This window comes from Bombina bombina, chromosome 4, assembly GCF_027579735.1.
Source record: "Bombina bombina isolate aBomBom1 chromosome 4, aBomBom1.pri, whole genome shotgun sequence".
NCBI classification, from domain to species: domain Eukaryota; kingdom Metazoa; phylum Chordata; class Amphibia; order Anura; family Bombinatoridae; genus Bombina; species Bombina bombina.
The window spans coordinates 201,160,099-201,176,719 of NC_069502.1; the positions used below are offsets into that span (position 1 = coordinate 201,160,099).

Below are 16,621 nucleotides of genomic sequence, written 5' to 3' on the forward strand. Positions count from 1 at the left end.
AATATGATACATTTTCCGAAAGAACTCACAATTATTAATTAAACTTTATTTTAAAAAAAGCATGGAATAAGTATGGTTTAAATGGATTTTTCCAATTCTAATAAGAAATAACTATAAGCTTAAGGCTAAAAAACTGTGTTAAACAATCTACTTACGTTGACACACGTCCCGTTTTTCTTCATAACCTGGTTTGCAGACACAACGGCCAATAGGAACTAACCACCCTCCATCTGCACTGCAGTACATCTTAGGTGCATCATACTCCACCGAGTTATTTACACAGGATCCTTTTACTTCCACCAGTGCTGAGTCTCCTCCAGTAACAGTATCCGGGAACAATGCCAAGTTTCGGGTAGTTATAGGACATTTTTTGTAGAAGACCCTAACTGAGACCAACGCAATGCATGCCCCAACATCTTGGAAAGCCAAGTAGAAGCCATTCTTGTATAAATTACTGACATCTCTCACTTCTGTGTTCAGCTTCATCACTCTGTCCCCAACATCCACCTGAGTGAAGCTTTCATCTGCTGCAATTGTGTCAATCTTTATATAGTGGCTCTCCTTGATAAACCACAGGTTGCTGTTGTTGGACTCATAGTAGTACATGTTGAAGGTTTCCTTACAGGTACCTGACACTCCAGGAAGACTATTGCAATCCCTTAGGGTAAATTTGATCTCAATGTAGATACGTTGAGCTCCACTTCTTGGAATCCAGCTAGTTCTTAGCCAATTATTTTGGTTGACCTCCAAAACATTGCAAACTTGATAAGTCCTCATTGGCGTGTTTCTTTCATCCATTACACTGATTTCTTCCCACTGTATTTTACATATAATGATAGCATTAGAATATAAAAGAAAGCCTGAGAGAACAGGTAGAACACATATACTGCATATTTGTCAAGTTATGGTCACCACTATAGAAATACAGTATATTATAGTATATTAACATTTCATACCAAAATGATCTACTACTATAATTAGCATATGATGCTTCATTTGCTTCTTGGGATTACAAAGGATGATACCATTCTAAAGAGAACAATGTTTATATGTTATCCACCATTTAAATGTCTCTTCTGCAGAACCTGCGTATGAAAGGTTATGGTTCCTAAGGTATTAGTAGTAATGAGCAGCTAGATAAATGCAACTGTATTTTATGGTACTCATTGATATACATTTCCTACACCTCAAAACCAAGGTGTTCTATGCATTCAATTTAAATATTGCAGTGCTTAAAGGGACAGGAAACCAGAATATACATTTTTAAACAACTTTCCAGTTTACTTTTATCATCAACTTTTCTTTATTACCTTGTCATCCTTTGCTGAAGGAGAAGCATTGCACTACTGGCAGCTAGATGAACATATCTAGTTAGCCAATCACAAGAGACAAATGTGTGCAGGCACCAATCAGCAGCTAGCTCCCACTAATATAGGATATATGTGTATTCTTTTTCATCAAGAGAATGTAGCATATTTGAAAACACTAGTGCATTTAAAAGTGTCTTAAATTACATGCTCTATCTGAATCATGCAAGTTTAATTTTAACTTTTCTATCCCTTTAATGGGACATTAAATACTAAATGAATGCTTAATATAATGACACATTCAAATAAAAGATTAGTTTGAGAATAACATGTAGATGTACTTTTTTTTTATGCTTAAATAGTAACAGAATAAATATTAAGTTTTAGTGTCTATAAAACACTGGGAGCTGCCATGTTGTAACTTAAGTTACTTTCTCTGCTGTGGCCAATTAAGGACAGGTATAAATAGGTCACTAGGGTGAGCAGCCAATGGCTGTGTGGAATATAACAATGTTCTGCACTTCCATTCCTATGAATGTCATAATTGATTTACATGAAAGGGGGACAAAATAAAAAAACAAAAGTATAATGTAGAGGGTTTATATATATATATATATATATATATATATATATATATATATATATATACAGTATATATATATATATATATATATATATATATATAGAGAGAGAGAGAGAGAGAGAGAGAGAGAGAGAGAGAGAGACAGACTCCAGATAAGTGCACTCTCACTAGCCAACCCAAACTCGGACCAGGGTGCTTAACAAAATGTTCAATCAGTCCAAAGATGAGCACTCACTGGGTTTGAACACAACAAATCAGTTTATTTAGTGGTTAACCACTAAATAAACTGATTTGTTGTGTTCAAACCCAGTGAGTGCTCATCTTTGGACTGATTGATTATATATATATATATATATATATATATATATATATGATTTATCACTTTATATTACCATCTCAAAGTGTTTAACAACTGATATATACTATGTTTACATAAAAAAATGCATAAAAACTAGTTTGCATTTTTAAATATATACTAAAACTGACCAGTTAACCAAATAAAAATAAAAAATGCAAGTGAAATATTTAGTTAAAAAAATATTATTTTCATTTGTACTAACCCCTTCTGGTGGATATAGAATGTAGCATATTTGAAAACACTAGTGCATTTAAAAGTGTCTTAAATGACATGCTCTATCTGAATTATGCAAGTTTAATTTTAACTTTCCTATCCCTTTAATGGGACATTAAATACTAAATGAATGCTTAATAGAATGACACATTCAAATAAAAGATTAGTTTGAGAATAACATGTAGATGTACTTTTTTTTTAAGCTTAAATAGTAACAAAATAAATGTTAAGTTTTAGTGTCTATAAAACACTGGGAGCTGCCATGTTGTAACTTAAGTTACTTTCTCTGCTGTGGCCAATTAAGGACAGGTATAAATAGGTCACTAGGGTGTGCAGCCAATGGCTGTGTGGAATATAACAATGTTCTGCACTTCCATTCCTATGAATGTCATAATTGATTTACATGAAAGGGGGACAAAATAAAAAAACAAAAGTATAATGTAGAGGGTTTATATATATATATATATATATACAGTATATATATATATATATATATATATATATATATATAGAGAGAGAGAGAGAGAGAGAGAGAGACAGACTCCAGATAAGTGCACTCTCACTAGCCAACCCAAACTCGGACCAGGGTGCTTAACAAAATATTCAATCAGTCCAAAGATGAGCACTCACTGGGTTTGAACACAACAAATCAGTTTATTCGGTGGTTAACCACCGAATAAACTGATTTGTTGTGTTCAAATCCAGTGAGTGCTCATCTTTGGACTGATTGATTATATATATATATATATGTATATATGATTTATCACTTTATATTACCATCTCAAAGTGTTTAACAACTGATATATACTATGTTTACATAAAAAAATGCATAAAAACTAGTTTGCATTTTTAAATATATACTAAAACTGACCAGTTAACCAAATAAAAATAAAAAATGCAAGTGAAATATTTAGTTAAAAAAATATTATTTTCATTTGTACTAACCCCTTCTGGTGGATATGCAACCCATCCTAGGTCTCCAAGTGCAGACATAGAATCAAGCAGAGTTACTAGAGAAGAAAAAAAAGAGTAACGTTAGTGGTCTTGCAGCAAATCATTCAAAATATGAGCTAAGTAATAGACAGTATTTGTAGAATTACTTGAAATATCTCATCTCTACTATTATTTTATCTCAGAGAATTCTCAGCCTTCTTTTATGAATTGTTATGACAAATAATTTAAATAGCAGTTAAAGGGACAGTCAAGTATAAATTAAACTTTCATTATTCAGATATGACTTTTAATTTTAATCGACTTTCCATTTTACTTTTATCATCAAATTTGCTTTTTTCTCTTGGTATTCTTAGTTTAAACTAAACCTAGGTAGGCTCATATGCTAATTTCTAAGCCTTTGAGGGCTGCCTCTTATCACATGCTTTTTAAATCTCTTTTCAACACAAAGAGACAGAAAGTACACGTGGGCTATATAGATAACACTGTGTTCAGGCACAAGGGGTTATTTAAGATCTTGCAGAAAACAATGCTAAATTTAAGACAATAGATAATAAACAGTCACAGTCATGTGATCAGGGGGCTGGAAGAAGGTTCCTAGATACAAGGTAATCACAGAGGTAAAAAGTGTATTAATATAACTGTGTTGGTTATGCAAAACTGGGGAATGAGTAATAAAGGGATTATCTATCTTTTAAAACAATAACAATTCTATGGTAGACTGACCCTTTAATTATTTTTCTAGTATTGGTTTAAAAACAAATGAAGGAATTGGTACAAATAGATCACAAATAGAATTTTTAAAGGGACACTGAACTCAAAATTTGTCTTTTGTGATTCAGATAGAGCATGCAATATTAATACATTTTTTAATTTACTCTTATAATCAAATTGTCTTCATTATCTTGGTATCTTTATTTTAAATGCAAGAATGTAAGTTTAGATGCCGTCCCATTTTTGGTGAACAACCTGTGTTGTACTTGCTGATTGGTGGATACATTCACCCACCAATAAACAAGTGCTTTTCATGGTTCTGAACCACAAAAATAGCTTAGTTGCCTTGTTTTTCAAAGAAATAAAGCAAGAGAACGAGGACAAATTGATAATAGGAGTAAATTAGAAAGTTGCTTAAAATTGCATGCTCTATCTGAATCACGAAAGAAAATATTTGGGTTCAGTGTCCCTTTATAGTGAAATAACTACATTCTATGAGACACCAACTATTTTCTGCACAGTTTATATGGGCATTGATCAGGAATAGGAAGTTTACCACAGAAAACAAATAGGAAGTAAAATATTGTTATTTTCATTTTGTTTGGAAGGGAAAAAATTATCTTTATTAACTCCTTAAAACAATTATTATAACAAGCTGTTTTAATTACCCACTGATTTAGAAAACATGTCATCAAGTAAATAGAGTACATGCAAAATAAACCTACATGTAAAGGGCTAGATTACAAGTGGAGCTCTAAATATTGCTTATGTGCAAGCGATATTAGCGCTCCACTGAGTAATAGTGCACGCTAATGTGTGCTGGTATTACAAGTTTAGCGCAATGCGAACACGAGCTTGCGTTTGCATTGCATTGCTAGGAAGCATCGCGCTCATGAGAGCGCTTCCATAGGCTCCAATGGGTGCTTTGTTTTGATGCCATCTGATGACCGCTGCTTGATAAATCGTGACTGCAGGTACTCTTGAGAGAAACTGCAGTCATCGCGAGGTGAAAAGCTTGATAAAATAAGTCCCTAGAGGGTGGGATCCATACATCCTTATTCTGATTGGTTGTAATGTACTGTAGCCACATGTTTTCTAATATTATTACTATCATTATCCTTAATTTATAAAATACATACAAATTCTGTATCACTAACACATTAGGTATAGAATGGAAAAGTACATTAATAAAAAGGGATTAAATGCTAATTTCAGTTGTTACAAGGTAGCCCATGCCACACCTGTAACCTCCAATTTAATAGGTATCCCATACACTACACAGAGGCAAAGGTGGAGAAAATGGCCATTTCTAGATACATTTATTATATTATGTAATATAAAGATATATAACCAACTATGGGCCAGATTACAAGTGGAGAGCTAAATATTGCTTTCAAGAAAGCGATATTAGTGCTCCACTTTGTAATACAAGTGCACACTAATGTGTGCTGGTATTACAAGTTCAAAGCAATGCGACCGCCATCTTGCGTTTGCATTGCTGGGAAGCATTGTGCTCAAGAGAGCTTCCATAGGTGCAGCGAAGGAGGAAAGTAGGGCAGCAATTTTAAATATATATTTATATGTTTATATACATATAAACGTATGTGTTAATATATGTATATACGCATATTAACATATAAATATATATTTGTATATACACATATTAACATATAAATATACTGTGTATGTATATATACACATATTAACATATAAATATATATGTATATATGCATATAAAGAGGCTGCTTCTTGGGTGGTAACTAGCCATAGAACAAGCTATTATGCTAATGTTCGTTTCCAGTTTGAGCGCTTCTCTCTTTTTATTTATGCAAATTATGACACTTAGGGAAGTCTCCCTAAGTGTGATGCGGGAATCCAGACGTGGACCCGTTGCTCAGTGTGCCTAGAGGAGGGATATGGCTGCACCTCACTGACAAGGCCCACAATAGGCTAAAACGTACGTCTGGGGTTTTGCTGTTTCTCTCGTTCAGAGAGGGATTGCCTGGTATTTCGGGACTGTACTGTGAAGTCAGGATCAGACTGATATGCTTCAGGAAAGTTCTACTCTGTGAAAGGCACATGTTGAGCAAAAAAAGGCTGCTTCTTTGGTGGTAACTAGCCATAGAACAAGTTATTATGCTAATGTTCATTTTCAGGTTGAGCGCTTCTCTCTTTTTATTTATGCAAATTATGACACTTAGGGAAGTCTCCCTAAGTGTGATACGGGAATCCAGACGTGGACCCGTTGCTCAGTGTGCAAAGACGGATATGGCTGAACCTCACTAACAAGGCCCACAATAGGCTGAAACGTACGTTTGGGGTTTTGCAAGGTACGCGATTCAAGATGGTGTCCCTTGCATTCCTATTGGCTGATTTGATTTTGGAAATTCAAATCAGCCAATAGGATGAGAGCTACTGAAATCATATTGGCTGTTCAAAACAGCCAATAGTATGAGAGCTTCTGAAATTATATTTGCTGTACAAATCAGCCAATAGAATTTCAGTAGGTCTCATCCTATTGGCTGATTTGAACAGCTACCCATATTTATAATTTAAGCTACCCATTGCTCTGAAAAGGGCATTTGTATGGGCAATAGCCAATAGAATTTCAGTAGCTCTAATCCTATTGGCTGATTTGAACAATTTCAACATTTCCAAAATCAAATCAGCCAATAGGAATGCAAGGGACGCCATTTTGAATCACGTACCTTGCATTGAAGAGTCAGTATACGGCGGTGACCATATGAAGAGGATGCTCCACGCCGGATGTCTTCAGGATGGACCCGCTCTGTGGCACTGGGATGAAGATAGAAGAGGCCGTCTGGATGAAGACATCTCGCAGCCTGGATGAGGACTTCGCCGCCTGGATGAGGACTTCGCCGCCTGGATGAAGATCGTTCAAGCGGGACTTCAAAAACTGTAAGTGGATCTTCGGGGGTTAATGATAGTTTTTTTTTAAGGGCTTTTGGGTGGTTTTTTTTTTAGTTTAGGGTTTGGGCTATTCGTAAACAAGCTAAATGCCCTTTTAAGGGCAATGCCCATACAAATGCCCTTTTCAGGGCAATGGGTAGCTTAGGTTTTTGTTAGAGTTAGTTTTTTTATTTTAGGGGGTTGGTTGGGTGGTGGGCTTTACTGTTGGGGGGTCTTTGTATTTTTTTTCAGGTAAAAGAGCTTTTTGATTTAGGGCAATGCCCTATACAAGGCCCTTTTAAGGGCTATTGGTAATTTATTGTAGGCTAGGGTTTTTTATTTTTTTTGGGGGGGGGGGTTATTTTGATAGGGCTATTAGATTAGGTGTAATTTTTTTTTATTTTTGATCATTTCGTTTGTTATTTTTTGCAATTTACTATTTTTTATTTTTTTGTAATTAGACAGTTTGAGTAGTGTTAGGATTTTTTTAATGTGTAATATAGTTTATTTAATTGGTAGTTAGTTTAATAGTTATATTAGTTTAATTGTTAGTTAAAACTTAGTTTTTTTTAATTTGACAGGTAAGTTTTAATTTAACTTAAGATAGGAAATATGTAATTTTAATATAAAGTTAGGGGGGGCGTTAGGTTTAGGGGTTACTAGTTTAAATTAGTTTATTGCCATGTGGGGGGCTTTCGGTTTAGGGGTTAATAGGTTTATTTAGCATATTTCTTGTGTGGGGCTTTCGGTTTAGGGGTTAATAGGATTATTATAGTAGCGGCTGAATTATGGGTTAATAACTTTAGTATGGTGGGGGTGGACCGCAGATTAAGGGTTAATAATATTTAAATAGTGTTTGCGATGCGGGAGGGCGGTGGTTTAAGGGTTAATAACTTTAGTATAGCAGTATGGGAGAATAGTGGTTAATATTTTTTATTAGTGGCAGCGATGTCAGGAGCAGCAGATTAGGGGTTAATACATTTATTATAGTGTTTGGGATGCGGTAGGGCCTCGGTTTAGGGGTTAATAGGTAGTTTATGGGTGTTTAGTGCACTTTTTAACACTTTAGTTATGAGTTTTATGTAACAGTTTTGTAGCGTAAAAGTCATAACTACTGCTTTTAGATTGCGGAACGGATCTTATCGGTATAGGGTATAATGCAAGCTTTTTAGCCTCACCGCAAAACTCGTAATGGCAGCACTATGGGAATCCCATGAAAAAACGTAATTTTTACGAGTGCAGGACTGACAATGCGTTACAGGCTAAAAGACTTGCAGTACAGCTATACCGACAAGGCTTGTAACGGCTGCGGTGCGGTTTTAACGCTGAAATTACCATTTTTTCAGCGTTAAAACACAAACGCAAAACTTGTAATCTAGGTTTGTATTTTTTATTGAAATATGCTAGACTGTATTCTGGGGCCATTTGATCTCTGGTTAATTTTATAAGCGCTAATTGCTACAACACAGTTATGTCGTTTTTAGAGAATTGATTAGCCAGTTAGATACTAGTAGCACCCCCTCCTGTTTTCAATGTCTGATAATAACATTTGGATTCTGGAACATGTAATCTTCTGGTCACAGGTTAAGTGGGGCAGCAGAAAGTTGCAGATGTCAGATAAGTAAAAAAAAAATCACACAAAGAAGGGTATTTTATTTTATTTTTTTAACTCATATCTAAAAACAGAAATAGAGGAATCTGTCTACATTTAACACTACCCCTCCTATGCTTTTAAAGTTTAAACTATGTGATGTTGTGGGTGTGTGACCTAAAGTATATGCTAAGCGAGAAAAACAGAATTTATGTTTACCTGATAAATTACTTTCTCCAACGGTGTGTCCGGTCCACGGCGTCATCCTTACTTGTGGGATATTCTCTTCCCCAACAGGAAATGGCAAAGAGCCCAGCAAAGCTGGTCACATGATCCCTCCTAGGCTCCGCCTTCCCCAGTCATTCGACCGACGTAAAGGAGGAATATTTGCATAGGAGAAATCATATGATACCGTGGTGACTGTAGTTAAAGAAAATAAATTATCAGACCTGATTAAAAAACCAGGGCGGGCCGTGGACCGGACACACCGTTGGAGAAAGTAATTTATCAGGTAAACATAAATTCTGTTTTCTCCAACATAGGTGTGTCCGGTCCACGGCGTCATCCTTACTTGTGGGAACCAAACCAATACCAAAGCTTTAGGACACGGATGAAGGGAGGGAGCAAATCAGGTCACCTAGATGGAAGGCACCACGGCTTGCAAAACCTTTCTCCCAAAAATAGCCTCAGAAGAAGCAAAAGTATCAAATTTGTAAAATTTAGTAAAAGTGTGCAGTGAAGACCAAGTCGCTGCCTTACATATCTGATCAACAGAAGCCTCGTTCTTGAAGGCCCATGTGGAAGCCACGGCCCTAGTGGAATGAGCTGTGATTCTTTCAGGAGGCTGCCGTCCGGCAGTCTCGTAAGCCAATCTGATGATGCTTTTAAGCCAAAAAGAGAGAGAGGTAGAAGTTGCTTTTTGACCTCTCCTTTTACCAGAATAAACAACAAACAAGGAAGATGTTTGTCTAAAATCCTTTGTAGCATCTAAATAGAATTTTAGAGCACGAACTACATCCAAATTGTGCAACAAACGTTCCTTCTTTGAAACTGGATTCGGACACAAAGAAGGCACGACTATCTCCTGGTTAATGTTTTTGTTAGAAACAACTTTCGGAAGAAAACCAGGTTTAGTACGCAAAACCACCTTATCTGCATGGAACACCAGATAAGGAGGAGAACACTGCAGAGCAGATAACTCTGAAACTCTTCTAGCAGAAGAAATTGCAACCAAAAACAAAACTTTCCAAGATAATAACTTAATATCAACGGAATGTAAGGGTTCAAACGGAACCCCCTGAAGAACTGAAAGAACTAAATTGAGACTCCAAGGAGGAGTCAAAGGTTTGTAAACAGGCTTGATTCTAACCAGAGCCTGAACAAAGGCTTGAACATCTGGCACAGCTGCCAGCTTTTTGTGAAGTAACACAGACAAAGCAGAAATCTGTCCCTTCAAAGAACTTGCAGATAATCCTTTCTCCAAACCTTCTTGAAGAAAGGATAGAATCTTAGGAATTTTTATCTTGTCCCAAGGGAATCCTTTAGATTCACACCAACAGATATATTTTTTCCATATTTTATGGTAGATTTTTCTAGTTACAGGCTTTCTGGCCTGAACAAGAGTATCAATGACAGAATCTGAGAACCCTCGCTTTGATAAAAAAAGCAGTCAGTTGGAGTGAGACCAGATTCGGATGTTCGAACGGACCTTGAACAAGAAGGTCCCGTCTCAAAGGTAGCTTCCATGGTGGAGCCGATGACATATTCACCAGGTCTGCATACCAAGTCCTGCGTGGCCACGCAGGAGCTATCAAGATCACCGATGCCCTCTCCTGATTGATCCTGGCAACCAGCCTGGGGATGAGAGGAAACGGTGGGAATACATAAGCTAGTTTGAAGGTCCAAGGTGCTACTAGTGCATCTACTAGAGTCGCCTTGGGATCCCTGGATCTGGACCCGTAGCAAGGAACCTTGAAGTTCTGACGAGAGGCCATCAGATCCATGTCTGGAATGCCCCACAACTGAGTAATTTGGGCAAAGATTTCCGGATGGAGTTCCCACTCCCCCGGATGAAATGTCTGACGACTCAGAAAATCCGCTTCCCAATTTTCCACTCCTGGGATGTGGATTGCAGACAAGTGGCAGGAGTGAGTCTCTGCCCATTGAATGATTTTGGTCACTTCTTCCATCGCCAGGGAACTCCTTGTTCCCCCCTGATGGTTGATGTACGCAACAGTCGTCATGTTGTCCGATTGAAACCGTATGAATTTGGCCTTTGCTAGCTGAGGCCAAGCCTTGAGAGCATTGAATATCGCTCTCAGTTCCAGAATATTTATCGGGAGAAGAGATTCTTCCCGAGACCAAAGACCCTGAGCTTTCAGGAGTCCCCAGACCGCGCCCCAGCCCACCAGACTGGCGTCGGTCGTGACAATGACCCACTCTGGTCTGCGGAAGCTCATCCCCTGTGACAGGTTGTCCAGGGACAGCCACCAACGGAGTGAATCTCTGGTCCTCTGATCTACTTGTATCGTCGGAGACAAGTCTGTATAATCCCCATTCCACTGACTGAGCATGCACAGTTGTAATGGTCTCAGATGAATTCGTGCAAAAGGAACTATGTCCATTGCCGCGACCATCAAACCTATTACTTCCATGCACTGTACTATGGAAGGAAGAGGAACAGAATGAAGTACTTGACAAGAGTTTAGAAGTTTTGATTTTCTGGCCTCTGTCAGAAAAATCCTCATTTCTAAGGAGTCTATTATTGTTCCCAAGAAGGGAACTCTTGTTGACGGAGATAGAGAACTTTTTTCTACGTTCACTTTCCACCCGTGAGATCTGAGAAAGGCCAGGACAATGTCCGTGTGAGCCTTTGCTTGTGGAAGGGACGACGCTTGAATCAGAATGTCGTCCAAGTAAGGTACTACTGCAATGCCCCTTGGTCTTAGCACCGCTAGAAGGGACCCCAGTACCTTTGTGAAAATTCTTGGAGCAGTGGCTAATCCGAACGGAAGTGCCACAAACTGGTAATGCTTGTCCAGAAAGGCGAACCTTAGGAACCGATGATGTTCCTTGTGGATAGGAATATGTAGATACGCATCCTTTAAATCCACCGTGGTCATGAATTGACCTTCCTGGATGGAAGGAAGAATTGTTCGAATGGTTTCCATTTTGAACGATGGAACCTTGAGAAACTTGTTTAGGATCTTGAGATCTAAGATTGGTCTGAATGTTCCCTCTTTTTTGGGAACTATGAACAGATTGGAGTAGAACCCCATCCCTTGTTCTCCTAATGGAACAGGATGAATCACTCCCATTTTTAACAGGTCTTCTACACAATGTAAGAATGCCTGTTTTTTTATGTGGTCTGAAGACAATTGAGACCTGTGGAACCTCCCCCTTGGGGGAAGCCCCTTGAATTCCAGAAGATAACCTTGGGAGACTATTTCCAGCGCCCAAGGATCCAGAACATCTCTTGCCCAAGCCTGAGCGAAGAGAGAGAGTCTGCCCCCCACCAGATCCGGTCCTGGATCGGGGGCCAACATCTCATGCTGTCTTGGTAGCAGTGGCAGGTTTCTTGGCCTGCTTACCTTTGTTCCAGCCTTGCATTGGCCTCCAGGCTGGCTTTGCTTGAGAAGTATTACCCTCTTGCTTAGAGGATGTAGCACTTGGGGCTGGTCCGTTTCTGCGAAAGGGACGAAAATTTGGTTTATTTTTAGCCTTGAAAGACCTATCCTGAGGAAGGGCGTGGCCCTTGCCCCCAGTGATATCAGAAATAATCTCTTTCAAGTCAGGGCCAAACAGCGTTTTCCCCTTGAAAGGAATGTTAAGCAATTTGTTCTTGGAAGACGCATCCGCTGACCAAGATTTTAGCCAAAGCGCTCTGCGCGCCACAATAGCAAACCCAGAATTTTTCGCCGCTAATCTAGCCAATTGCAAAGTGGCGTCTAAGGTGAAAGAGTTAGCCAATTTGAGAGCATGAATTCTGTCCAAAATCTCCTCATAAGAAGAATCTTTATTGAGCGCCTTTTCTAGTTCATCGAACCAGAAACACGCTGCTGTAGTGACAGGAACAATGCATGAAATTGGTTGTAGAAGGTAACCTTGCTGAACAAACATCTTTTTAAGCAAACCCTCTAATTTTTTATCCATAGGATCTTTGAAAGCACAACTATCTTCTATGGGTATAGTGGTGCGTTTGTTTAGAGTAGAAACCGCCCCCTCGACCTTGGGGACTGTCTGCCATAAGTCCTTTCTGGGGTCGACCATAGGAAACAATTTCTTAAATATAGGGGGAGGGACGAAAGGTATGCCGGGCCTTTCCCATTCTTTGTTTACAATGTCCGCCACCCGCTTGGGTATAGGAAAAGCTTCGGGGGGCCCCGGGACCTCTAGGAACTTGTCCATCTTACATAATTTCTCTGGAATGACCAAATTCTCACAATCATCCAGAGTAGATAACACCTCCTTAAGCAGAGCGCGGAGATGTTCCAATTTAAATTTGAATGTAATCACATCAGGTTCAGCTTGTTGAGAAATTTTCCCTGAATCTGAAATTTCTCCCTCAGACAAAACCTCCCTGGCCCCCTCAGACTGGTGTAGGGGCACTTCAGAACCAATATCATCAGCGTCCTCATGCTCTTATTTTCTAAAACAGAGCAGTCGCGCTTTCGCTGATAAGTGGGCATTTTGGCTAAAATGTTTTTGATAGAATTATCCATTACAGCCGTTAATTGTTGCATAGTAAGGAGTATTGGCGAACTAGATGTACTAGGGGCCTCCTGTGTGGGCAAGACTGGCGTAGACGAAGGAGGGGATGATGCAGTACCATGCTTACTCCCCTCACTTGAGGAATCATCTTGGGCATCATTTTCTCTAAATTTTGTGTCACATAAATCACATCTATTTAAATGAGAAGGAACCTTGGCTTCCCCACATACAGAACACAGTCTATCTGATAGTTCAGACATGTTAAACAGGCATAAACTTGATAACAAAGTACAAAAAACGTTTTAAAATAAAACCGTTACTGTCACTTTAAATTTTAAACTGAACACACTTTATTACTGTAAATGTGAAAAAGTATGAAGGAATTGTTCAAAATTCACCAAAATTTCACCACAGTGTCTTAAAGCCTTAAAAGTATTGCACACCAAATTTGAAAGCTTTAACTCTTAAAATAACGGAACCGGAGCCGTTCTTATATTTAACCCCTATACAGTCCCTGGTATCTGCTTTGCTGAGACCCAACCAAGCCCAAAGGGGAATACGATACCAAATGACGCCTTCAGAACACTTTTTCTATGTATCTGAGCTCCTCACACATGCATCTGCATGTCATGCTTGCCAAAAACAACTGCGCAATAGAGGCGCGAAAATGAGGCTCTGCCTATGATTAGGGAAAGCCCCTAGAGAAAAAGGTGTCCAATACAGTGCCTGCCGGTTATTTTACATAATTCCCAAGAATAAAATAATTCCTCAAAGCTATGAAGTATTAAAAATGCTTATATATCAATCGTTTTAGCCCAGAAAATGTCTACCAGTCTTAAAAGCCCTTGTGAAGCCCTTTATTCTTATGTAATAAAAATGGCTTACCGGATCCCATAGGGAAAATGACAGCTTCCAGCATTACATAGTCTTGTTAGAAATGTGTCATACCTCAAGCAGCAAAAGTCTGCTCACTGTTTCCCCCAACTGAAGTTAATTCCTCTCAACAGTCCTGTGTGGAAACAGCCATCGATTTTAGTAACGGTTGCTAAAATCATTTTCCTCTAACAAACAGAAATCTTCATCTCTTTTCTGTTTCAGAGTAAATAGTACATACCAGCACTATTTTAAAATAACAAACTCTTGATTGAAGAATAAAAACTACATTTAAACACCAAAAAACTCTAAGCCATCTCCGTGGAGATGTTGCCTGTACAACGGCAAAGAGAATGACTGGGGAAGGCGGAGCCTAGGAGGGATCATGTGACCAGCTTTGCTGGGCTCTTTGCCATTTCCTGTTGGGGAAGAGAATATCCCACAAGTAAGGATGACGCCGTGGACCGGACACACCTATGTTGGAGAAAAGTATATTAAGCAGTTTTGGTTTTTTGTTTGTTATTTTTTTGCATCTAAAACATTGTATATTAAACTGTATTACAGTTATTTTGTTTTCTTTTTTTAATAGATGTTCCTGTACTACAAAATGCTTCTGAGGCTTGTCACTATCTACATGCGTATTTTCCTTATTACCCAGTGAGTAATCAGTCCCTAGGGTCCAGCTGTATACAGACATACCGTTCCTGTTAGTTGCAAATAACTAAATGATCTTTATTTACCCTTCTGCAGAAATATTGTTTGATATAACAACTACTATTCCTGTAAAAAAAAAAAATTGATATTCTTTATTTAAAATATGGCTTTGACCCTGATTTGTAGTTGGAATGTTTCAGCCATCACCCTTTTCATAATATCTTGAATAATTAACTAAATTAATATAATTAAATAAAATTAAACAAAGAGGTTACTACAACAATTACACAAACTATAGTATTAGTACCTTATAATACTAGAAGACCAGCAGGTGACTGGGGGAAATCAACAGATGGGGACTTGATTAGGTATCACAACCTTGCAGTTCCATTCAGCCATGTCCCCACATGAGACCAGAGACCCCTGTGCTGCAGCCTTGGTCAGTTATATGACCTTACATCAGGACCATGACAAAGAAGCCATTGTCAAGCTTATGCCCATATCAGACCTCAGATCAGACCCAGGAAGTTAAGAGTAGCTATAGTTTGAAATACTGGACTGTCTGGTTTAATAGTGGACACTTGAAAACCCTACCCATTGACATCACTTCCTGCGACTCCATGCTATACTGTAAAAGTTCATTGGTTGATTGTTTCAGTAACCTCCCTTCGGTCCAGTCCTTTAGGCATCAACCACTTAGTGGTCCTGTAAATGCTTCCATTTCACAGACCCAGAGACTCAGAGTACAATTGAAAGAGCTCCCTCTGCAGTCTACATTTAGTGACTACAGTGATGCTGCATTTTAAACAGTATACTCCAGAAGAGCACATAATACACTATTTGTAATAGAATGATTACCGTGACTTCAGAGCTCTGGTTAACTGTCTAGGTAAATATATATATTTTACCAAAAATCATCAGATATATGTAGAAATATTTATTTTTGAATACATAGAACATATTCTTCTTTGTGCAGAACATTGGAATGTGAAATGTTCATATTTTCATGTTGGGTCAGCGCAAATGAAAATATGCGATCGTTTGAGTGAGAATGGGGTGTAAGGTGTTTTTCCCACTTTTCTTTCTCTCCATTGACTTCTATGGGGGAATATGTGAATGCACACGCAATATTCTAACTTCGGATTTTTATGCTTTTCAAGTTAGCATGAGAGCGAAAACAGTTTACTTTCAAATCATAATACGAGTGTAACCCGATGAGCGCAAAAAACTTACTTCTAGACAAATTAATCTTCAAGCGGGAACGTTAATTTGCACTCCACTTCTAATATGGCCCTTAAATGGTTAAAGTGGGTAACAATTTTATCTCACAAAATCTTCTAATGGACAGATGACAATTGCCCATTAGTTTAAAGAGCTGTGAAGACACTCATTTCACAATAGTTATGCTAGTAAGGCCTTTATAGGTTTATCCACCTTATCAGTAATACACAAAACTACATTAAAATAAGATTTGCATTTTAAAAAGGGCCTTCTCCTTCCCTGATAAAAGGTTCCAAATGGTGTGAGGAGAAATACGGGCTTGGTAGAATTCCAGTTTATTTATCAGGTGTAGCCTGAGGAGTGCTTGTAGTGCTGAGAAGAGATGGATAGATACTCACATCAACTTTTAGAAAAGAGATGGAAAGTGACACAGCAGTTACAACACAAATCTGCAGTTCTGGGGTAAGCGGAGAGTGAAAGCACTGGCTGTACCCATACCATGTGCATACAATATTGGAGTTGGGGGAAAGAGCCCC

General features: G+C 38.3%; 1 protein-coding gene across 1 annotated transcript in view; it reads right to left on the reverse strand.

The window, feature by feature from the left end:
• LOC128656073 (ephrin type-A receptor 3-like) overlaps positions 1 to 16,621 on the reverse strand; it is a 325,679-nt gene that overhangs the window by 271,947 nt on the left and 37,111 nt on the right. Inside the window, 2 exon segments of the mRNA XM_053709749.1 lie at positions 156 to 816; positions 3,407 to 3,471. Coding sequence (XP_053565724.1) covers positions 156 to 816; positions 3,407 to 3,471 — 726 coding nt within the window.